Below are 24,258 nucleotides of genomic sequence, written 5' to 3'. Positions count from 1 at the left end.
TTAAAGCTTCATCTTAAGTGATCTAAATAATCTACTTTTAATAGAAAAAAAAATGATTAATAGTTAAAAGCCAGATCTTAACTATATCAGTTTCTATTCACATGCTCAGGCACGCATGTCAAATTTTCTCACGCATGCTAACACTTGCCTAAGCACTCAGCTCTCGCGCATTGCTGTTTTTTCAAGTGGGTTTGCATTGGACACAGCACAATTCCTACGTTCCCTCCTTTAACAGCCTTTTCTGCATTTCTGTTGCCCACCATCTGCTGGGACTTCACCAGCAGCCTCCTTCAGCACAGCGGCAGGATGCTGCTCACAGTCCCTAAGTCACATTTCCAATGCATTATCTTTACAGAGAGGCGCTTTTTTCCCCCCTTTTTTTCCAAAACCTTTCCTGGTGCTCCATGAGATTTTTCCCCATGGCTGCCCCACCTCAGCAGCTCTCCCTCAGAGAGGGCAGACCGGTGGGCCACTTCCCCTGGTACTGCTTCTCACTTGCCAAGCCTGGACATACAGGAAAAGAGTATTTACCAAACAATGAGCTTTCTGGGGGGTTTTGTTTGTTTTTTGGGTTTTTTTTTTGTAATGAAACTGGCTCGAGTCTTCCTGCTTTCTGCTCCTGCGCCGGTCCGGCCTCGGGGCTGCCCTTCTCCCGGGAACGGAGGGCTCGGGAACAGGGGGCCTCAGCCCCGCCCTCCCGCGGGCTCGGGGCCTAACCGCCCTCCGGCCGCCGAGAGGGACGGGCGCCCCGCGGGCGGGAGCCGGTGCCCGACGGCGGTACTGGGACGACTCCGCTCCCCTCACGGAGCCGCCCGCTCCCCGGCGCCCCGGGCAGGCGAGGCCGCAGCCCGCCGCACCGGCGGGGCGGGGCGCAGGGCGGGCGGTGACCATGGAAACCGAGCGCACGCGGAGCACCGCCCTCCTTCTTGCCGGGCCGTCGCCGCCGCCATGATGCTGCTGGGCCGCGGGCTGGACGCCAGGTAACGGGGCGGTGAAGGACTGAGGGAGCCCCGGGGTGCCGCCGCCTCGGTGCTTGTTGCGGGTGTGTGTCTGGCCCCGGAGGGCCGGCGCGGCGGGGGCTGGCCGCCTCGCCTGGCCTTGCCGGGCAAGGGAGCAGGCCCTGCTCCAGCCAGGGTACCCGCCCAGGGAGCGGCGGCGGGGGCTGCAGGCGATGCGGGCCCGGTCGCCCTTAGGGCAGTTAGCCTCCCCAGGAGTAGGGGACCCGCCTCTGATTTCCTCAAGTGGAGGCCGCAGAACTTTTCTAGGCTTGGTGGGCTATGCAGAGGTGACGTAAAGACTTGCCGATCTAATCGGGCCTCTACGCGGTCACAAGTAATTAGGAGGGGAAAAATATAAACTTTTCACACCCCCATCTAACAAAATTAATACTATTTGCATAGGAAGTACTGTGAGATCAAAATTGTAAAGTGGGTGAAGAAACGTGCTTGAGGCTTCCTCCTGGGAGAGGAACACTTTCTGACATGAAGACCTTCCAGTAAAATGGAAAATATGTACCTTTTACTGAAGATTTTGTCAGATGATAGTATTAATTTTGAAAAACAACTTTATTAAGACTTAATGAGATCCTTACTTTCCCACTTACTGGGTGAAACCTTGCCTATTCACATGGTTCTGTGCTCAAGCAGGTCCTGGAGACTGAACAATTTACTTGGAATTTTTTTTTCCTTTGATCAAAATTTCTTGAACAGTCTTCTAGACTGCTTGCCATAAAGCAACATAACCGGGTTTTTCTTGTAGCAGAATTTTGTCCTGAAATATTTTTTCTAAAGAGTTCCTGAAGAAAGATGTTCTTGATTTGAATTGACTGCATTGTTGTTTAGTATTTAAGTATTGGATTTCTTCCAATTTTTCTGATTTTCGCATGTTCTGATATTAAGTCAATGTTTAAATATTGGTCAGCATTTGGAGTTGGAAAAGCTTAAAGATATGAATTTGTTTCTGTCTTCACCAGGACAGTGGTAGGAGTGAATTATCTTGCTGAGCATTCCAGCACTTTACATGAATCACCTCCTATAGGCCCCAGAGACTTCTTAGGACCCACTATCTGGTAGTTACTATTAGCTAAATTGTCATGGAGTTGATTCACTCAGGTCAGCAACAACTGTCATGAATTCACCAACACTGATTTGGTTTAATAGTATTACTGAAGCATAACTAAAGCAAGACCATCAAATGATGTAGGAATAGGAAAGCAGAGTATCAAGTGAAATATATGAATTAAAAAATCAGAATTACTTATCTAAGTCATTAATACTGAAACATACAGGCGTTTGGTTCAAATAAAAAAGCTAATATAATTCAAAAGAAAATAGTTTGTTGCTGTGATGAATGCCCTTTCTGTGTTTTTAGAGTTTCTACCTCTGTGCTTGTGTCCATTCACTTCTCTAATTCGCAGGGATATTTATCCGCTGTAGTGCTGGCCAGGAGCAATTTGGTATCTGTTCACAATTTAAAGAGCATTTAATACCTTTACAGATTTTCCCTCTACTTCCTAATTTCTCCAACCATCGACTTGTCTGTTTAAATTGCAGACTCCTGCAGGTATCTATGACCCAGACTTGTTTGAGACCTGCAGGTGTTACCACTATGTTAGTAATGAATACCAACAGTAATAGTGATCTTTTGCTTAACCACAGGAGGAAGACTTCTGAGCTGATTTTTTGTGATTTGCATTTTCCTCTACTGGATCTTTATTTTTAAGTATAAATCCTGCTTTTCTTGTTTGTTTGTTATTCATTTGTAAATAAGGGCACATGACATCAGACTGTTGCAACATTATCTTTTTAGAAATAGATTTCACTTTTGCACTGAAATGAGATGCCCAAATCATGTATAAAATATTAATAGTATAATTATGTAGTTTTTCTTCCATATGTGTTGTAAACTTTTGTCCCCTTCTTATTTTTCACTTATTTTTCTTTGGTATCCAGGGACAATCAGACTAGACAAATACAAGATGCTGTTTCAAATGTGGAAAAACATTTTGGTGAATTGTGCCAAATATTTGCTGGATATGTACGTAAAACTGCCAGACTACGAGACAAAGCAGATCTTCTAGTAAATGAAATATATGCATATGCAGCCACAGAGACACCAAACTTAAAAGTTGGACTGAAAAACTTTGCAGATGAATTTTCCAGACTTCAGGATTATCGCCAGGCAGAGGTACAAAATTAAAGCTGTACATGTTGTGTTTGCCATCTGAACTTTTCAGTTACTTATCTGTGATTTAAAAGGGAAAAGATATACTCTGCAATCACGAGAGAAACATAGGAGAAAACACTTTTAAATAGTATTAGTGGCAGAGCAGGATAGACTGCCAAAGCACTCATCGTTTACTCTGCTGATAACTTTAGTGAAAACTCTCTCTGATTAGTCCTGTTGAAGTCAGTGAAACTGTCCATATGAGCACTCACAGAATTTGAGACACAGCAAGTCTTTTTATTGGTCTTAGGCTTTGGATTATGATTTATGGTTAGTAAAGTGTTCTTTAGTTTGGTGACTTGAGTTGTCTAGCAGCAGCTGAGGTAAAAATCAGTCATTTTCCTTTTGCTGAGTCTGTTAGCAGTATGGAAGAGCATACAACTGGAGTCCTTCAGTGGGTGCTGACAGCCCCTCTGAAGTGCTGTTGGGGACCACTCCAGATTTTGTAAGTCTGTAGCTCAACGGTAAAAGTACAAACCTGATTTGGACCATGTGTGACAATATAATCACGTTTCTGCTAGATGAATGAGAGTGTAAAGAAAGGTGTTTATGTCACTTACACATCTATGTGTGGGGCCTGTCAAACTGAAACATGATCCAGAATTCCAGATGCTGAGATTTAAGAAAAGATAAATTAATTCACTAAAACTAGCCTTTGGAGTACATATCTATTCTTTCAGTAGGGCATAGAAAATTCCCATTTATAGATTTGAAAAGAACCATTATAATTGAAAAAAGAGACTAAAGTAGTTGACCATTCTTGATGTTTTCAGACAGGGCTGTCGGTTTTGTTTTTAGAAAAAGCACCGCAAGTCATCTTTCTATATTAACGAAGCAGTAAAAGAAAACCTTTTAAAAGAAGTTAATCTATGAGGTATCTGGTCTACTAAGTAAAGGTTTTGAAAAACAAGAAATATGTATGGATCTTTAACAATGTATTTTGGGCCGGATTTTTAAGAAGTAGTGAGAAATCCAAGGGTGTGGATAGTGTGATTTTTTTTTTTTTTTTTTTTTTTTTTTTTTCCCCCATAAGCTCTTCTACATCTGGTTCCAGCTGAGCCATACATAGGTCCTTATGCTTCAATTGATGTAATAGCAATTTATTCCTGTGTTAATAGGTTAAATTTATATTATGGCCAAAGGTATATGTGAAGTCAGACTGCATGATCTCTCTGTCCATTTTCACCTTTAAACTGTGAATCTGTAATTTTGAGGTACCTATGTAACAACTTGAGTTTTGTTTCTTTAGATTTTTTAAATATGTTTTTAAAAATTGACACTTGGCCTACATCCTCCTACCATGACTAGATCCAAACCACCACAGACCTTTGAAGGAGAAACAGCAGAAGAAGCAAAGGAAAAGAGAAGCTTTTAGCCTTTAAATCAAGTTCTCTTTTGCTCATGAAAACCAAATATATAACCTCAGACTTATTTCTTCTGGGCATCAGGTTACTTAACGGTTTTCATATATAGTGACAATGTGGGCAAGACAAAATTAGCTTATAAGGGTTAGCAATTTCTGGTCTTCAGCTGAACTGCTAGATATATAAATGGTGAGGTGTGAGGTACTTCCACAACATGTGGAAGGGTGAGCAAGCAAGACAGGCAGGTTATTTGGTATATCATGTGCTTCATTTAGAGCCACTATTTCATTCTATTCTGTTGGTAGTTTAAGTGAAATTGTTTGACAGTGCACTGGTAGAGTGTAGTAAAGTGTTCGCTCAGTTGTTACAGGTTTTGGCTGATTGGTGACAGCCAGTTTAGAGAGGAGTGTGATTATCTGTCCCTTCCTAGTAGAGGTATGCACCTTGTCCTAATTTGGATGTAACAGCAATGGGCCAGACAACTTACTGGTCCAAAGTCATTGGCAGCTTATGCTGGGGCCACTTGGGCAGTATTGTCAATTCTGACAAGCAGGCAGGTCTTATCCTTTTGCCTGTCTGACCATAGGTAGCTGTTTTTCTAACTAGGAGAACTGAAACAAAAATTCAGATGCACTCATCTGTGAGAGCATTCTTGCATTTTAAACAACCTGTTGTTGGTATTTTTAATATTTTCAGTACTTCCAATACAGTTTCCATTATTTTTAAGAACATAAGTGTTGCATTTCATACAGTATGTTTGACAGCAGAGAGGGCTTAGTCCATAAATCTGTCAACAAGCGTAGAGCAAATACACCGATCTTTAGATAGAAAGCTACAGATCTCCAAGATGCAGTGTTTGATGTATTTAGTACTCAGTTGTTAGACTCTGCGTGTTTCCTTTATCCTGATATATTACCAATGAAGAAAAAGAAATTCCACTAGAAATCAGCTTGAGTTTCTCAAAATACAAATTATTTACTGGTTAATTTAATTGACTCTGGGCTTTGCAATATTTTTAAAACCTCCATCCCACTATATTTTCAGCATATATGGGCTAAATTACTAATAAGATGAGTCACTAGTAAATTGTTTACGGTTTCTGCACACCATAGATGTAGATGATTTTAGTGACCTTGTGATTTCTTTTGTAGGTTGACAGGCTTGAAGCCAAGGTTGTTGAACCTCTGAAAAGTTACGGGACCATAGTGAAACTTAAAAGGGTAGGTTAAACATTTTTCCCACAAGCTACATTTTGGTGTTCTGGCCACTCGGTTGAAAACTTCTGCTTTATGGGGAGGTGGTTCTGATTTTTGATATTGCAGTAATCAGGCTAACTAAATTATATAGTAATACATCTGAATTGAAGCTATATATCTATGTTGGAGGAAAAAGCTTGGATGTGAAGACAAGCGTATTCAGACTCTTGGAGCGCAAGCTGAAAAAAAGCATTGCTGATAGTGTGAATAGTTCACATTCAGGATGCTTTTCTTTATAAATAATGTCATTATTCAGAGTTCCAAAAGGTGAATTGCATGTAATGCTTTTGGCTCTTAGTCATCTATGTGCTGCCTTTAACAGCTTTTCTAACTTAAAATTATGTTCTACATTGAAGTTCATAATGTAGAAGAGACTTTCTGAAACTGATCAATAGGTAGTGGCCGGAATCCCACTCTGTCCTGCAAAGTCCTCAGGATGACTCAAAGATACACAAAAAACTGAGGTCTTTCATTCACTATATTCTGGAAACAGTGTATACAGAGGTTTGAAATATTCCCACAAAATATCTGTAAATTTCTTTCCTCTGGGAGGGATAAGCTTGAGCAAGTAAATTTTAATAAGCAGATATTAGTTGAAAGTAGTTCTTCATAATACTTGCATATTTAGAGGATACTTTAATCCTGTAAACTCAAACTACCGTTCTTCTTATGTTTTTGTTCTTGTATCTTTTCAGTACTGTGTAGAACAGAGTACAGTGTGTGGAAGTTGCTGCACAGCTATCTCACATGGTTGTTAGAGAAACAATTAGGAAGGAAATGCATGCTGCACTTTAGTACTACATGTTGTAGTCCTTAGCAGAGTTGTAGACTATAGAGCCTGTATCCTAGAATTTGGTACCTTAATAGTCACTCTGAAACCAAGTTTAAGACCTAGAACTGCCTGAGTATTCTCTAGGATATAAATGTTGAGGGTGGAAGACAAGTTTCATGTGTTTCTGGCAATAGCACCTCTGAGGAGACCAGAGCACTATCGCAGTGCTTGGGGCTTTCGAAGCATTGAGGGTGCTTTGCCTCGGATAGCCGTGCTGAGGACCGAAGCAACTGAAGCCAGGTTGTCTGTTGCAACAGTGAATGGCATTTCCTTTTGTCTTTGCCTTTCAAAATGCCAGAAAGCATTACGTAATGTTTATCTTAGCTACAGTGAAGAGTACAAGAACATTCTTAAACTGTAGATGGGATCAACTAATTCTATCACCGTGTCTTGAACTGAGACTTCGCTAAAGATGTGGGCCACTAAATGATTTTATGTTTGGGGTTTTTTCCCCCCTGCCTGTTACCATAAACCTTGGTTAAAACTTCAACTGTTTGGTCTTCAGTTATCATCTCTAAACACTGGGATGTTTTTAGTGAAAAAGGAAGTTTTGTCACTCATGTAAAGCTAGTACAGGGTGCTAGTTTTAAGACTGCTTTACCTGTAACTACATTAGCTGATTAAGTAAAACCAGGCAGAATATGTCATTATAGCACTTTTTATAAAGGCTATGTTCTCACTGCTACTTATTGAATCTGTTCCAGGGTGTACACAAACTATTTTTGTGCTGTATCTAAAAAGAACTGTTGCTGTTTCTGTGGGGTAAGACATCAATGTCCTGTGATAGTAAATGCTTTTAAGAGGCCCAGGTCAGTCAGAATAGTGTTGTCCTTTAACTGCTAATGCAATAGAATTGTTTCATTTACATGTCCTGGCTTACTATGCTGAGTAGCTCTCTGGGAAAGGATTTGGCCGCTTCAGTGGAAGCTAGGATAATATTCTTGTCTGTAATGCAGCTTAAATGCAGGATTTTAGAATTTCTTTCTGTTTCATTGTTTACATATCAATCTTCACTTTCTGCTTTTTGGCAACTCTGTTCCTGGTTCCTTTTCTTCATATAAAACGGGACATCATAAAACCAAGGTGATCCACCTGCAGAAGAAAGGATTGGTTTGCTTTAATAACTTCAGTGACTAAAGCAGGTAACAGTACAGTGGTGAGGATCTGCCAGCTCATTGTCTGGTGGATGGACTATAGCTGTACTTCTGTGTGGTTTGAAATTACATGGCTGACCAGAGTTCTTAAATTCATAGTTTACAGCCAGAGGGACTATGAATAATTTCATATTCTCTGTACCTGTTCTTTTTCTCTCTGGCTATTACATTCCGTTTCTCCTTGGATATAATTAAAACATGTTTTCCAAAAACCTATTAAAACTTCTTCTGAAGATAGTGGAGGGAAATGTAGGACAGTTTGTGGTAGTGGTTAGTTTGTGGTGTTTTGTTTTAAATGAAAGACTTCATCTGATCTTTGGTTCTTGTTATATGTTCCACTGAGATTAAAGAGCTCTGTGATGCTGTTTTTTTCTGGATGAAGGCATTTAGATGCTAGTAAAACCAATTTTTCATTCTTTTCAGTTAGCTAATAATGTAGGCTGTCATTCTTTCACCATAATGGCATTTTCCCCAGCTTTTGAATATTTTTTTAATGTGTTGGGTTTTTTTTCTGCACCCTTTTCAGTTTTTCAGCATCCTAGAGAAACTATGTAACTGTGCCCTATCTTTGTACATCCAGAACTCATTGATAGCTCCACCACTATAGCCACAATAGCACCAAATCTTTGTCAGGCTTTGGCGAGCAGAGAAGTTTGATAGCTGGTGTTACTACAGAGAACAGAGGTAGAGAGAGGGAATGGTACAGTTCCTGGAGGTATTTCCAAGATTACTGTGTACTAGAAAGAAAAGACTGAATTTTATAATGGTAACTCTAGTAGTTTCCTTAGCCTCCTCAAGTATACTTTGCATGAAAGTCAGAACCCTTTCAGCCACGGGATTAAATCTGACTGTTTTAAACAGGTCTAGAAAGCCAGTGCTGTTAACAGGGCTCACTCATTAAATAACACTAAACACGCAGCTGTGACCATTGGAGACAATATTGCTTTGTTCTGTGGCAAAAATAAATGTGTTTTTCTCTTCTTTTTCTCCACCTTTGCTTTATATTTTAAAATTTAAATTATAACTTTTTTTATATTACTGCTTTTCTTGCAGCCACATGGTTTTCATAAAGGAGAAAGCCCTTTCCAGCTGTCTTTCAGATGGTCTTAAAGGTGATGTAAATTCCCTTTTGAAAGAACAGCAGCAAAATTAGTTTTGATGGGAAGTTGTTCTTATTACCAGAAACCAGCTCTGCAGCAAAATGAGTCATATGCATAGGACATATAAACAAAGTAAGGATAGAAACAAGGAAGAAACTGCGTGTTTTGATCCTGACCTCACATACAGACCCATTATTGAAGAAACAGAGCACTCTGAAACGTGGCACGCTTTTGCTTGTCAATGACTAGTGATCTGGTCATAGGATCACAGAACTTTGAGATGTTCTTGGTTGCATGTCTGCGTGAAGGAGACCTACAACCATGTTAAAAATTCTGAAATCCAAGGAGGGAGCACAGATAACTTCCCGAGATTATATAGCTTTAATCCACTCTGTTCCCGAGTGGTAGATAAATGGGAACTGGTCTTTGTTGTGTGAAATGATGGTTTGAAATTCATGCCCAGCTCCTGCCTCAGATTTTGTTAGACTGATTCCTTTGGGCTGTATTTCTGCTTGGTCTAAGGTACTGCTCCTTTAAATTAGAGCCATCAAAATTAATGTCATATCCCATACCAGGTTCATTGGAGTGATAAGTGTCTGACTGACAATTTTAGATTCCACGTATGCCAAAGTATTTGGAAAACACAGTTTTATAGCATGAACGAGAATTTGAGAGTGGTATGTAAACATTTCTAAATTGTCACAATCTTCCTAGAAGTATGTTGTAATTCTCCTTTGAAAAGGAGGAGCAGAAATATTGATCAACAGTTTCTGCCTTTTCTAGATCAGTAAGTTTCATCTTCTCCAGCTACATCATTACTAGGATGCATTTTGTTCCGAATGTATTTAAACATGTTCCTAACTGCATATATAAATAGGCAGTTTAACCCTTTCAGCCATGGATTTTCTATGGCACCTTAAGCTCTTGTAGCAGTTTTGTGTTCTTCATAACTTCTGATTGGTACTGACTGCTGCCTGTTTTGTTTTTTTCTTACTGATTTATTTGATGCCACTTTTTATTTCTAAATGTCACCTTTATTCCGTTGCTAAGCCTGGAATGAGCCTGTCTTCTTACTGCTTTGGGGATCTCAGCTTTTGAAGATCCACTATACTTCTCATGAAAAACTGTAAATATGTTTTTCTTTTTTCCCCCACATTTTAAATTACAGTGTGTGCTACTGAGTTGTACAAGATGCTAAACTCTCTTGGTCCGCACTGACTTCGCTTTCAGAGGATCATTTAACAGAATAAGATCAGTAAAATTCGGTTTTGTTTAAAGCAGAAGTCCTGTTCATGTTTTCTAGGCAATGCATGTACGAAGAAAAGTGAATTTTGTCTTTTCCCACATCTATTTCAAACATGTCTAAAACATTTTATTTCCAGGATGATCTTAAAGCAACTTTAACAGCAAAGAACAGAGAAGCCAAGCAATTAACTCAGCTGGAAAAGACACGTCAGCGGAATCCTTCAGATCGACACATTATTGTATCCTGTATTCCTAGTAGCTATAAGAATTTTTTTTTCAAACTTCTCAGGAATTAAACTGTTGTGTTTAGAAAGTAGTAAGAGAGGAATGCTCTTTACCTATGTTCATGTTGAATCTTTTCTTAAACTTTATGATGAGTTACAGCTTACAATAGCTGCTTTGTTAGTCACTCCATTTTTGATTGAAAAGAAACTATAAAGTATTTGATATGTTTATGCAAGACAGGTAGGCATAGACTGCATCTAGGAATTTGGAGGTTTTTGAAAATAAGTGTAATCAAACAACTTTTTTTACTTATGTGGATTTTTTGTTTTGTACTGGTTTTCTCCCTGTTATTTTGGTAGTGGTGCTTCCTTGTAGATGGGGTGTGAGTTTCCTCCAGCTATGAGATGAAGTGTGAAAGGAAAAGTTGTTACTCTGTTAGTAGAATACTCAACCAGACTACTCTTCCTTCCAAAAGCCCAGTGACTCTCCCCACTATACTATTCTGTATCACAGGGGAAAAAATTAATCCGCCACAGAATTTCCATTAAAACCTCATTGAAGTTTCAAATTCTGAAGCGATTAGAATCTAGGAAATGCCAGAATAAAGGGGATCAAGGCAATCCTACTTCAGTCCTTTATGCCTATGTATTATGATACAGCATTTAAGTTCATGATAATATGCTGTTTATTTTTTATTATACTCTAGCATTGGACTCAGGAGTGAAGCAGTCCGATTCTTTGTAGGATTTAATCAACTTTATTTCAGAAATTAGGATCTTTCTAGTGACTGGGGCATGGAACTGCAGAAAGAGCAAAAATTACTGTGATGGTCAAGTGCCACAGGAGAATTAAATTTTTTTGTCTCTGCCAAAGAATTACTATTTAACATTAATCAAATCAGTTAAGTAATAAGTCATTAGAATTCCTCATGTAATAAAGACACACAGTGTCAGCCACAGGGTTAGAACTTGAGCTGTGATGCAGAGTTCCCTTCTATGAGAATTGAGGGAGTAAATGGTAACAGTAAGTTATTCTCCCCAAAGGGAGACTGGTCCCATTTTTGTCCCTCTTGCGCTAATTTCCAGTTGATTTCATGGGTATATAGCCTGTACCTAGCTTGTTTCTTCTTGCCTCTTTGCTAAGGTACTCCCAAATACCCTTCTGTGGCTTAGCTTCTTGTAACACCCGTGTTTTCTGTACTTAAAACTGCCTGAAGAGTTATTAAATCTTTTTACAGTCTGGTTTTGTACATGGCCAAAGGCACCAAATGTTTGCATTGTAAAGTGATCAACACAAAATGCATAAAAAGTATTGAGAGCAGGAATATGTTTATTTGCTTTTGAGGCTGTATGCAGGTCAGCTTTTAGGTCAGAGAGAGGCTTCGCCATGTTCATTAGCACAGCTGTTAGGCTCCAGCATTGGCTCCCTTATTCTTGAGCAACTGTGAAGTTTCAACAGCAACAACTTTGGCCACAGATAGCAAAGGATCTGTACCCCCACATTTCAAGTCCATCTTATAAAACGTGGGGGTAGTACAGTTTTGGAAAGAAAACCTTACCAGATTATTTTAAATATAAATATGCTTTTTTTTTTTTCCTTTGAAATGGTCTACCCAGGTTGTCTGATTGTGTTGGGGGTGTTTTAATAAATAATTAGAAAACTCTGTCCAAGACAAACACCTATCCTAAAATATTTTGGCCTTGATACTTGAATTCTAGCAAAACTAGAAATTGTAAGTAATGTCTTACAACAGGAATCCTCAGACAACATAATAATGGCACCCTCGAAGTATACAGAAGTTTTTAAATAGCTGGGGCAAATACTTCACAAGATATTAAAAGTAGAAGTGAAAACAGATACTTTAAAAAATATTGTTATTTTGCCATTTTTTCCTTTACTAATATTTCCAGTCACAGGTGAGTGTTTCAGAAGAGAAAATACCAAACTGCTGCTGTTCAAATTATGCAGGTTCTGTGAATTTAGACATTTCACTCTACAACAAACAAAATTCCTTTTCCAGAGCATCTGTGTGCAAAATCTGGCCAGTCTATTTAAGATGGATTAAGAGGATATGGTTGCTTATCATAGAAATACTGTATTTGTATGTGTAATGGCAGCTTATGCATAACAACTGCCTTAATTTACAGAGAGTGACTTGTTGTAATAATTGAGAACACATAAAATGCCTTTTCTTACTCTTGTTTCCCTCCTGTGTTTTGGGCAAAATCAAGAAAGGGAGATGAACGTGTGACCTTATGTACTAGTAAAGATCATTACAAATTTCGTTTGCCCAATAATGGCAGAATTGTGTTTATGACTTTAAGCCAATTTTTGAAGGAGATTGTTTCAAACTGGTAATCCTGTAATATAAGATTACCAGATCTTAATTAAAGAAGTGACAGAGCATGCCTTAGGTTTCCGTATACATATGACACTAAAAACTAGATCATGGGAACTGAGGCTGTGGTGTCTATTTCCATTTTTTTAAAGAAAAGTTCTTCTTTTAAGTTGCAGTGTTGTAAAAATGAGAAGACTCCTATGTCTTGATTGTAGGATACGATTATTTGATCCACATGCTACTTCCAAATCCCAGGACAGAATAGATTCCTGATGATACTGACAGAGCCTGTAAATAAATACTGTCTTGACTAGGCTATAATTACAGTGTAATAACAGTATAATTACAGTATAATAACAACAGTAAAGTATGAAAAATTAAGTTTAGAACCCAAAGTTTGCACTCAAGTACAAGCTTTTACATCATTACTTTGTAACAGTACACAGTTCTCAGACTTTACTTAACCGAAATAGCCTCAATATCTTTATTTAAATGGTAGTGTACATTTTTATACTGTTTACCGTTATATCTAATTAATTATCTAAAACACTTTTCGTAGTAACAAAATAAGAAAAACTGTGTATTTATGCATTATGGATTAGTTGGTCTGTTGCCTTCCCAGTGCCCTACTGAAGATGTTTTTTATAAAAATTATAGTAATATAAAGTGCCTGAAATGCTTTTGTAAGTAAAAATATTAACTCTAGTTTGCTGATTGAGATATGTAAATGAGAAGGTTTCGTTCCAGCTGCTGCTCTGCTGTCTCCTTAAATAATTTAGAAAAGCTTAGTAAAACGAGGTTCAGCACATGACACTGGAAAAGATTCATTCTAGACCCAGTAGGCTGATCCTCACTTGAAAATAAAGGATGATCTTTTCCATTCATCCACCACTCTGGCCCATGCATTCCTGCCCTCTCCTTTACACCAGGGAAAAAAAACAAAAAAACAAAAAACCACTTTATAAGTTTTCTGAAGGGTAAACACTTGTGCTGTGTTAATTCCTTGTACCCAGTCACTGTGTCATCAGCAGAGCTGTGGAATTGGCAGGTGATCATTACAGAAAACGGATTAGGGCAGTGGGACTTTCCTGACTGGCTGCAGCTAGTAAATTTTCAAGTTTCAGATCAAAATCACAACAGTGCAAGAAGTATCTTTATTTGTCTATTAAGCTACAAACAAATTTACAAATACACAAAGTATAACACAAATATGTAGTATTTTGAAAACCCAGGCTTTGATGTTTCCATGGCAAGTAGAGCAAATATCTGTATCAAATACAGGACTAATTTCACCTTTGTGTTACTTCACCAGGCCGAAAGTGAACTGCAGAGAGCTTCACTGGATGCAACTCGAACAACTCGGCAATTAGAGGAAACCATTGATAATTTTGAGAAACAGAAAATAAAGGACATAAAAGTATGTGTGCTCACATTTCAGTAGATGACACTGCATTTCATCTTGCATAATAAAGTTACTGTAATTACTCTTTTGGAAGACCAGCAACATTTAGCATTAACTTAAGACTACATCAATATAAATCTTGTGGTATTCATGAATATTTCATAATCCAAATATCATTAACTTTGCAATTAAAAAATCAGTTCATTATTCTTACAGTTTACAGAATTCAGAATTTTCCTGTATCCAGTTGTTTAGTCTCTGTGACTTCCAACAGTTGCTGTATTCTACCTTACTGGTAGCTGCATTTGTTAGTGAAATGATATATGTGGATTAATATCAGCAAAGTTAACAGAAATAGTGTTAAGTAAATAATGTATCCATTCTGAAATTTGTGTAGGTTGCTGCAGCTGATGCAGAAAGCACAAAATGTTCAGTGACTGCCAGTAATCAAAGCTTTCATTTCTCTCTTAATGTCAAACATTAAGTAGCTTAAGTCCCAAAGACTATAGCGACTAAAAAACACTTGCATTATGTGATCTCAAATTTTATTATAAAATTGCTGAAGTGAGATACTTTTTTACTTGGGGGGGGGGGGGAAATGACAAATTAAATAGAAAAGAATGAAAGATGGTTGAAAAACCCAACCAAACCAACCAGTACTTGATGTTAGAGTAACATGAAAAAGATTGGGTGAGCTCTCAACATGTCTATAGAAAGAATATTTATTATATAAAATATGTAACATCTGTAAATTATAGATAAGTATGAAATTTACAGATCATTTATCCCCAACCTGTTAAAAAAGATTGCCATCAATAAAGCAAAAATCCACTGACTACATCTTGCGAATACATAGCAGGGAATATCAAGTAAGTTTTCAGCCTGACATTTTAGGTATCCCTAATGAGTCTCGTCTTTGCTTTTCAAGTGTTTAGTTAGAATTTAGTATGAAAGGAAAACTGTGTAAGTGACAGCCCAGCCAGCATTTATATTTCATCTCTAAAATTCAGGTCTGACTCCTTAAAAGTACTAGGTATCATGCAGTTATTTGTATCATATAAATACCAAGTACAAAATTCAGTAATTTCTCGTATTTGAAGTGGAACTGTACTGCATTAAGAAATCCTTTGTTTTCATTTGCTTTTTAGAACATATTTTCTGAATTTATAACTATTGAAATGTTATTCCATGGGAAAGCTTTAGAGATATATACAGCTGCCTACCAAAATATCCAAAATATTGATGAAAACGAAGATTTAGAGGTAAGAGTGATTAAGATATACTCTTCAATTTACTTACCACATAAAAACAGTTTTCACACTTTGAGTCTATACATGTCCCAGGCAGAAAATACAATATATGTTTCAGGCTCCCAGAACAAACTTGCATATCCGAGCCCTTTTTTTGCACCAGCAAGAGCATGCAGATGTGTAAACTCAGAGATTTTAAAAACAGAGAAAAACTGCAGTGGCAGTCTGATCTTTCCCACAAAATACAGATAATAAGAGACTTTTCTAAGTTAAGTCACTCCAAGCTCAGCTAATCATAGTTCTTAAAAAACACCTCTGCAGTGAATCTCGCTGTAAAGATGCACAGTAAAAGAAAATCTTGCACTGCTCTGATAAGATCTTCTAAAGATTAATTACTTCATTAAAAATATTTCTATTTGGATTTTTGTTTGCTTGTTTTCATCTTTAAGTCATTGCTTTTTATTAGGCTGTTCTAGAATTAAGAGACATTTGTTACCAAATTGCAGTTTTTTGCATTGTGGCAGTTACAGCTTACTTTCTAGTCACCCTTTCTGTTCTCTTTGAGTTACAGTCTCTCTTTCCCAAGACATGTTTTTCAGTCCTTTATTCATTCTTGAAGTTCTTCTGGATGTTGAGCCTTTAAACTGCCTATCACTGCAATGTATGTTGTGTATATGTGTTCAGCCTGCCAAGAAAGTTAAATCATTTTCAGTCTTTTTTTGTAAATCTTATCAGTCCTAATTTTATTTTTTTCCATGACATAGCTCAGGACCAAGGATGGCAGAATACAGTTAGCGCAAGACATAAAAAATCATGATTGTTCAGTGGTAGTCACATTTGAGACTACTTTGTGGTTATACTTCATTTAAACTACGCCATTGCAATTTTATACTAGTCTAGTTTCACAATTAAAATGTCACATGGAACCAATTAAAAAAAAAATCCTTTAAAGTCAATACTTTATCTTTCACAAGCAAACTTCTAATCTCATTTTAAATTTCCTGTTAATCAATATTTACTTTCCATAAAAACAGACTGATCATAATTCTACTATCTTTATTGACTTGATTAATAAAGTCTTGCACAAAGAGCTTTATTATTTTTAGTTATCAGGCTATTAGTCGTATAATTTATTCTCTTCAGCTATTGGAAAGAACTTGTAAATATAATGGAAGTTACAGTCTCCCTGTATTCTAAGGGTTTTCCCAAATTTTTCTTGAGCTGCCCATCTCCTCAACATTTCAGATAAAATTTCTCTGATGCAGCTGTGACTGGCAGCAAGGATTTGCTTCTGAAGGGGCTAAAAGTTTCTCTCCAAGAAACACCCTAAAGGGAGTTGCTGGGGTTCATACCTCTAGGTTAGCCCGAAACTCAGCTACATGTTGGTGGGAAACCATTGCAGTTTTTCACTTGTAAATCCCCTCAGACCTCTGAAGAGGTTTACTTTGACCACATAAGTGTGTTGATATGTCTCAGGTTGAGCAAAGATGTTGTTTCAGCCCAAAGTGATCAATCCAAACTACAGTTGATATATATCTCTAGAGCAGGTTTAATTGTCCAATGCTCCATTTTTGTTAGCTTCAGCCTTGGTGATTGTTAGCTTGCAAGCTTTTATCATGGCACCCAAGTCACAGCTTTCTTCTTTTGAACAGGTTTTTCGGAGCTCACTTTATCCACCAGAATATCAATCTCGCTTAGACATAGTTCGTGCAAATTCAAAGTCCCCCCTGCAAAGAACTGGCTCCTTAAAATCTTCACTGAGGACGGTACAGGTAAGATAGAAACCATAAAAGCTAGCTCACTTTATTAAAACAGTGTCTTAAGTAGAGCCTTAGCTAATGTACATGTATCGGTATCTTTGCTCAGTTAAGGACATTTACAAAGGTAAACACTTCCAAAGGCTTAAAGATCATACTAAGCTTTTAATAATGCAGCTTCTAAATATAATGTTTATTTGAGGAAAAAACAAAAATGGCTTTTAAAGCTGTTGCTTAATTTTGAAAGGTGCCATTTCCAGTGATACTATTTCTTTCATCAGCAAACTGGCATCTTGCGAAGAAAACATCTAGGACCTTACTGGAAACAGAAGTGACATTCTTTAAATAACACCTGCATATTCTTAGTCTCAGTATCCAGATTGTAGAGTGTGGATTCTCTACTCAGACTAGCGATGCCTCCTAGCAGGAGAGCAAACCCATGACCAACAGACCTTTTCTTTTATACTCTGAAAATTCAGAGCAGGTAAGGAAAAGGAAGATGATAAAGATAAGTGAAATAGATGAAGAAAGTGCCACTGCTTTTGAACCAGCTACCTTGCAAAAGTCTTTGACACTTGTTTGCAGCAGTAAACTTGCAGAAGTTGCAAAATGGCTCAATTGTCTTTATTGCAGCCTTAATCCTGTAACTGATTCTTAACAGTGTTTTGGTTAAAGACAAAGATGGCCAAATTTAAAATGTAAGCATCTTGCTTTTCTTCTCTGGATAGAATCAGGCATTGATACTGTAATAGTAAAAAGTTTTCTTGACTTCATACAGACCATTACACTTCTTTGCTCTCAATACAGAAAGGATCAGTTATTACAGTTAAGTTATTCTGTTGCTGAAAGCATGAGTTGTGCCATCTGAAAAAAGAACCCAGTGATTCAGTGCATGAAGAACAACATTGACTAAGTTGCCTGTCCTCTCTTTTCAAATAAGCACTTTTCACGTTCAAGTTACTTCAGAAAATTTGAAGACCAGAAGAAGCTGTCAAAAATCTGTTGCCATCTTCCTTGAGAACTTCCTACAGTGCATACAGTTTATATAACTATAAAGAGTATAGGAGCATCTGTAATTACTTTGAGGTACTACAGATAGCTAAGTTTTGGACTCTTTAAAAAACCCAAACAAACAAACAAAAAAACCCAAACAGAATACTGAATGAATGCACACGGATTTCTCTTAGAAATGGAGTGGAACCCCATCTTCACTGACTTTCAAGTTTACCTTGCTCTTCTCCTAGACATATTTTAGCAATAACTTCAGGTTAGTACTCTCATAACCTCTCACTGGAGTATCTGAAAAGAACAGGAAGTCATATGGACCTAGAGGGAAACTGCACTACATTCCAAAATAATGGAATCTTACTGGGCTACGCAGTGCTATCTGCAGAAGACTGCATGGCAGAAAAAAGGGGTGGAACACCCTAGTAATGCAGTCATTATAGGGCAGTAAAGAGACAGACATCTTGTTCTGCACAGCCCCCACGCTGCCCTTCTGATAGTGCAAAATACTGTGTTGCATCAGGATCGGTGCCTTGAATGACACTAAGGGCTCTCATCTCTGGAACCCACCAAACACTAGCGAAAAATGCTGCGTTCAGGAAAGCTTTCAGGTGACTAGTTTTGCTTTCTGTGGATCTTTCATTCCCAAAGTTTTCACGCATCTGGTTTCATGCTACATAATAATCGTTTACTGACCATAATGCAGTACTTGGAATTTTCATTGTGAAGCAGTATAAATAATACAGTAAGCAGTTCACAGAATCCCACAGACTGGGACTACAGGGAGGGGGTAGGCGACGACACAAACACTAACCTGTAGGTGGAGGGTGGGAAGTCAGTGCATACCAAATGGGATAAACTGTGCCAGTAACACAATGCTTGTCTTTCAAAGGATTTAGCACATACCATCCTTGAATTTATTTCTGTCTCCGTGGAATACCTTTCTGTATATTAAAAATCTAAAGTACTCCTCGAGCTCGGTTCATTTTTTCATAAAGAGCTACCTCTTCTTAAAAGTTCTGGTGCCTTGGTGTGATGTCTAATCCAAGTGTGTCCTGTCACTCCTGGAGTGAGTATTCTGAAAAGAGTACTGTATGCTAAATTATCAAAAGCAGGAATTTGCAAAGACCACTGATCTTTTTGTGTCCATCTTAATACTTTTGTCACTCAACTATTTCCACCCTTGACTTTCATAGTGTGTTCAACTGCCACTCAGATGAGCTGAAGCAATTGAGATGTTAGTTTCTCCATCCCACCTACCAGACTTCACTTAGCAGTCAGTACTGTGAAACCACAAGGAAAGAAGCAACGGGCAGTCCTGTTAGAAAGAATTCATGTCCCAAGTTGCACTAACAGCACAACAAGAAGACTTGCATCTTTCATTTCTATACAATTAGTATGGTCAGGAGAGAAAACTTCTATGCACCAGGAAAGCTGTTTTCCATTAGGATCGTTCCACATTATGAGAAAATCTCTTCAGGGGTTCAGGGCTTTTTTTAACATGAGTATTGCAGATACTTAGTTTTAGACAAGTTCTGAAAAGGCTATTTAAGTTTTCATGACAATCCTTTGTAAATCCCTTCAGTTTGCACTTTACTTAGCAATTTATCTTCAGCATTTTTTTATTGATTCAGGTTGATACGCTGTATTTTAGACAGCACTACAGCAGAAGAGAATGACGTTTTCCAGATACTTTAAATCAAAAGTAACTACACTATTTTTATCCACATGCATTTAATATAGCCAACTGTTTTTTATCTGCCCTCTAAGACAGCAGAGTATCATTTTAACCATGGTTGAAAATGTCTGCATCCAGGTGTTCCAATACTGCTCGCTGTGTCAGACACGAGGAGAGAATTGCCATGCTTTCTGTAGTAGCACATGCAGTGAAACACACCACTTAACAGCTAAAGTAAGAACAGTCATCACCTGCAGTGTAAACTTTGATAATTCATTTTCACATAAAATTGTTTATGATGAGCAACAAATTATCAGATTACATGGAATTTTTAAAATTTTTTTAGCGTTAAATAATCAAACCTTCAGTTTTCAAGTACTGGTATGTTCATACTTTATGGTAAAATAGCATGGATTTAAACTGCCTAATTTCCTTTCTCATGTGCCTTACTCTGATCCAGCTTGGTTCTTAGGTTAGCCTTCTTACCACCACCTCACTGCCATCAGTGATAATATTTAATTTACTATGTAGTTAATTGCATCATGGTCAGAGGTACTTGAGTAATGAGCAGAAAAAAGCCTTAAAGACAAAATAGCACTTTTTACTCTAGGAAAGAAGAAGGGGGAGCTTCTGTTCAGAAACATGACTGAAGTTCTGCTCAAGAATTTTCAGATGTCCTTAACTAGAAAAAACTTGGAAAATCAGTTTGTCCATTGAAATGAAGCTACCTTAACAGGCTCAATCTGCAGCACTCCTTAATCTCCAATTACAAATCAGTGTCATTGTCTTTTTCTCCTTTCACAGAGTAGAGATTGCTGGTTTAGGCATTTAGACTCAAGTTAACCCAGCTTCATCCAATGATTAACTCCATTTTCTGTTATGTTCAGAGATTTGTAAGCAAGCATTTGCTTCAAGCTAAATTATGTACTTGTGAGCATCAACACGACTAAGGATTTTTCTGCTTTCATTAGTTCAATGATTGCAGTTTGCTTTATGCACACACAAAAAACTGTTGTTACATACATAACTATGAATTACAAAATCTCAGAAGTCAATTTAATAACCATTTAAGAACTTTTAAAATAGGGGGTTGTTTTTTTAAAAAAAAGACAAGTTTTGTCTTCAATACTGGTTTTATTATATCACTGAATGTGAGAAAACTCAGAAAATATAACCAAAATTAGAGCTCCAGATGCCCTTAGAGAACTGCTGAACCTAAAATCATTTTTCAAAAGCATTCCAGATGACTTAGATAACTATCTTTGAATTTAATGTTCCTTTTCTTATGGGGAAAGAAAAAAAATACATATATTCTACTTCAAATTGTAAATGTTGCATCTTCTGTGAAGAATCTATCTTCAATAGGAATTAGATTGAGCCCTCATTAGAAAAAAGTATAGATGGCAGAATCTGTCAGATGAGATAAAAGCTTGGCAGCTGGCACTTGCTTTTAACATTTGATGAACCAAAAAAGGACTACAGTATCATTCTGAAGGGCAAGCACTGATGGGCAGGGAAAGTTCATATATTAATCAAGACTCTTCTAGTAAATTTCTCCAATTTATTCTCAAAACCAGCTTAGAGCAGCATAGTCTTGAGTTTTTCATTCAGCTGAAAAGGTTTGATGTTTTCAAGATAAGATTATGCCTCAATACTCATCTTCAGCCTGATGTCTCAACAGTCAACACAGAAAAAACCTGACTTGATCCTCTTGATTTTTAACATTAATTTGATCAATGCATAGTTTTCCCTATCCTGTAGTAGTTTTCAGGAGTATGGGGATTTTTTTCACTTTTAAAAATCATTACTGTATTTGTATTCTGTGTCATATCTTTCTGTTGGCATTGTGCATGTTGCTGTTAAGTTGAAGGGTTAAGGGATAAACTACTTTCCCCTTCCCCCTAAATGAAAAACCTGCAAATAGACTGGAAATGCCAACAGAGATTTGTTTTCCTTTGAGAACAAACACTTGATTTACTTTTGTGGATTTTTGTTTTAGCAGATTTCCAGCAGTATGCTAAGAAAAGAGGAAGAAGAAGAGGAGGAAGAAGATGAAGATGAGGAAGAGGAAGAGGAGGAGGAATTAGATGCTGCTAAGGAAGTGAGATAACAGTACTGTTCTAAGAATCTCTTTTTTTTCTCAACTGGGGCGAAAAAATATTTCCCTTTATGTAAAGGTTTCTGTGTGTTAATCAAAAACTTCACTGAGGCTGTATTTTTATAATTCAAACACGAGCAAGAATTGGCACTAATAGTAGAGTGCCAGACAACAAATGACCGGTTTCAAAGAATGGAACAAAATCTGCTGAAAAAGGACAATTTCAGTAGCTAGAAAATGAAATATTTAAATAGACTTCTGTATTATATTTGCATAGATGTTATACTGCAGTCACATTTGCTTGAACTTGATGAACAATGTCCAAAAACTGCACTAAGCTGACAGGCAGTTATGAACTTAAGAGTTAGCTTGTTACTTTGCCAAGATACTACCTTATTCTCTAGCTATTTACTAAGTCCTCTAGCTATACCTCTCATAATTGGTTTTATACACCCTAAAGTAACTGTAGTACTTGAGAAACTGATTACAGCAACAGTCCTGTTAGATTTCATTTTGCTACCCACCTTGGAAGGCAGAAGGCAGGATGAGGTGTATTGTTCTCTCATTCTCGTTTTCCTCAGGCTTGACTAAGATGACTTTTGATTCCTTTACACGTACAGAATGAATATTCACAAATAAGGACCTAGCCTAGTATCTACTCTTAATGCTGCTTTGCTTTTAAATAAAAGTGCCTTCATAATAGAAGTAGTTGATAATTTATAGTTGACATTTATTATATTAGTTGACATGCTAAATAGTTCACGTTTCATGTGTTTAACTGGTTGATTCAGTTACTGATTCCATCAAACATACAAGTTGAGTGTAATTTCTTATCCTGTTTGGAGAAGGTGGTTATGCACATTCATTTCTGAATAGCATACAACTGTCTGCCAGAAGGCTGCTACCATACTGCTGCCTCCAGTGTTAGTGTCTGCTAAAGAAAGAACACATGTATAAATCCAGAATTTAAACTTGTAAACCAGGAAAACAATCTTAAGTTATAACCAAATATTCTTTCAGTTACGGAAATAAACCAGGAAGTGCATTTTTAATATTGATGCTGCCTCTGTCTACTGATGCAAAGGATGTAATGCATACTTGTTTTGACAGGTGAAAAACCAGGTTTTGCCAAAAATTAATGTGATGAAAATATAAGTGAAAATGTCACAGTGTAGGGTTCTGGTTTAAACCCAGAAAATAGTTTAACACCAGAATTACATACTATTGACATTGAACTACTGCTGACAAGGAGTAGAATACTAATGACCAAAACCTAAAAACTATCTAGGTAATTCCAATCTATTTAGGCAAGTACGTCACTTCAATAAATATTTGTATCACACATCAGAATTATGATGATCACCACTTTAGCACTTCATATTTATTGAAGTCATGTACTCCATCTCCAAAACAGATGGTTAACTTCATGACTATACTGGGTTTTCATATAATACCCATATATGCAAACTGATTGTTTCTGTACTGTGCCTTGAAAAATGAATTCTGAAGAAAAAAGGAAGCTGTGCTTAGATTAATTCCCACTAAAAGATTAGTAGCTGGGGTACAGAAAGTATTTTTTCTTCTTCAACAGCTTCAACTTCCTTCTTCCCTATCTCACACAAAAGTTGACTTTAGGAATTACAGAAAAACTTACAGAAAGGGAGAAATATGTTGTTAGGCAACTTTGTCCTGCATATATGATGTCTTAAGTTTGCATGCTGGACAGAAGTTGTGTGACCTCAAAACTACAGATGAAGAAGTCACTGATTAAAATATTTTAAGGGCAGAATAAAAATTTAGAATGTAATTAACAGAATTATTACATTAATAACAGAATTAAAAATACATTAGCAGATAGCATTTTTTCATGGCATAAGTGCTTACTGCAAAACTGACATTACCCCATTTGCTCATATATATTTTTGACTACTGACACCTACCTAGATGATGCAGGATTTTATCCATTCTTGCCAAGAGTATTTTGCCACTCTGAACATGCTGGCCCATCCCTTTGGGACTAAGGATTATCTTCTTCTACTCATCAGACTGTCATGTTACAGTATTCCTGTATGCCACAAGCTGCTTCTGTATGTGATCACTATTACTAGTTTTTGATGGTAGAGACTACTGTTCTTTAACTTGTAACATTTGGACAATGGTAGAAAAAGCAACTTCAGAGTAAGCATAACTAAGGAAACTATTTTATATCCACACCACAAACTGCAGCATACCATCTGTAATTTTTTTACTATATGGATGATACTGAAAAAGGAAGAGCAATATTAGGCATATCAAGCCATGTAATTACAGACTGTCTCTGATTTGTCCT

The 24,258-nt window shown here is 37.3% G+C and overlaps 1 protein-coding gene across 1 annotated transcript; it reads left to right on the top strand.

Moving 5' to 3' along the window:
• The first annotated feature begins 567 nt into the window (after window positions 1-567).
• Window positions 568-22,987, top strand: CIBAR1 (CBY1 interacting BAR domain containing 1). The gene is made up of 9 exons (XM_074898730.1): window positions 568-980; window positions 2,952-3,186; window positions 5,741-5,809; window positions 10,314-10,415; window positions 12,312-12,317; window positions 14,052-14,156; window positions 15,290-15,403; window positions 17,044-17,163; window positions 21,831-22,987. The coding sequence occupies exons 1-9, from the start codon at window positions 586-588 to the stop codon at window positions 21,939-21,941; spliced, it is 1,257 nt and encodes a 418-aa protein (XP_074754831.1). The 5' UTR covers window positions 568-585; the 3' UTR covers window positions 21,942-22,987.
• The last annotated feature ends 1,271 nt before the right edge of the window (window positions 22,988-24,258 follow it).

Source organism: Athene noctua, chromosome 2 (genome assembly GCF_965140245.1).
Source record: "Athene noctua chromosome 2, bAthNoc1.hap1.1, whole genome shotgun sequence".
In the NCBI taxonomy this organism is placed as follows: domain Eukaryota; kingdom Metazoa; phylum Chordata; class Aves; order Strigiformes; family Strigidae; genus Athene; species Athene noctua.
The sequence above is the reverse complement of the archived record's forward strand: the minus strand, read 5'-3'. Positions and strand labels throughout refer to the sequence as shown.

Coding starts and splice junctions, on each gene's coding strand:
- CIBAR1 (XM_074898730.1), top strand. CDS start 586: ATGAAACTGGCTCGAGTCTTCCTGCTTTCTGCTCCTGCGCCGGTCCGG. Junction 5,810..10,313: donor CCATAGTGAAACTTAAAAGG/GTAGGTTAAACA, acceptor TTTTATTTCCAG/GATGATCTTAAAGCAACTTT. Junction 17,164..21,830: donor CTTCACTGAGGACGGTACAG/GTAAGATAGAAA, acceptor TTTTTGTTTTAG/CAGATTTCCAGCAGTATGCT.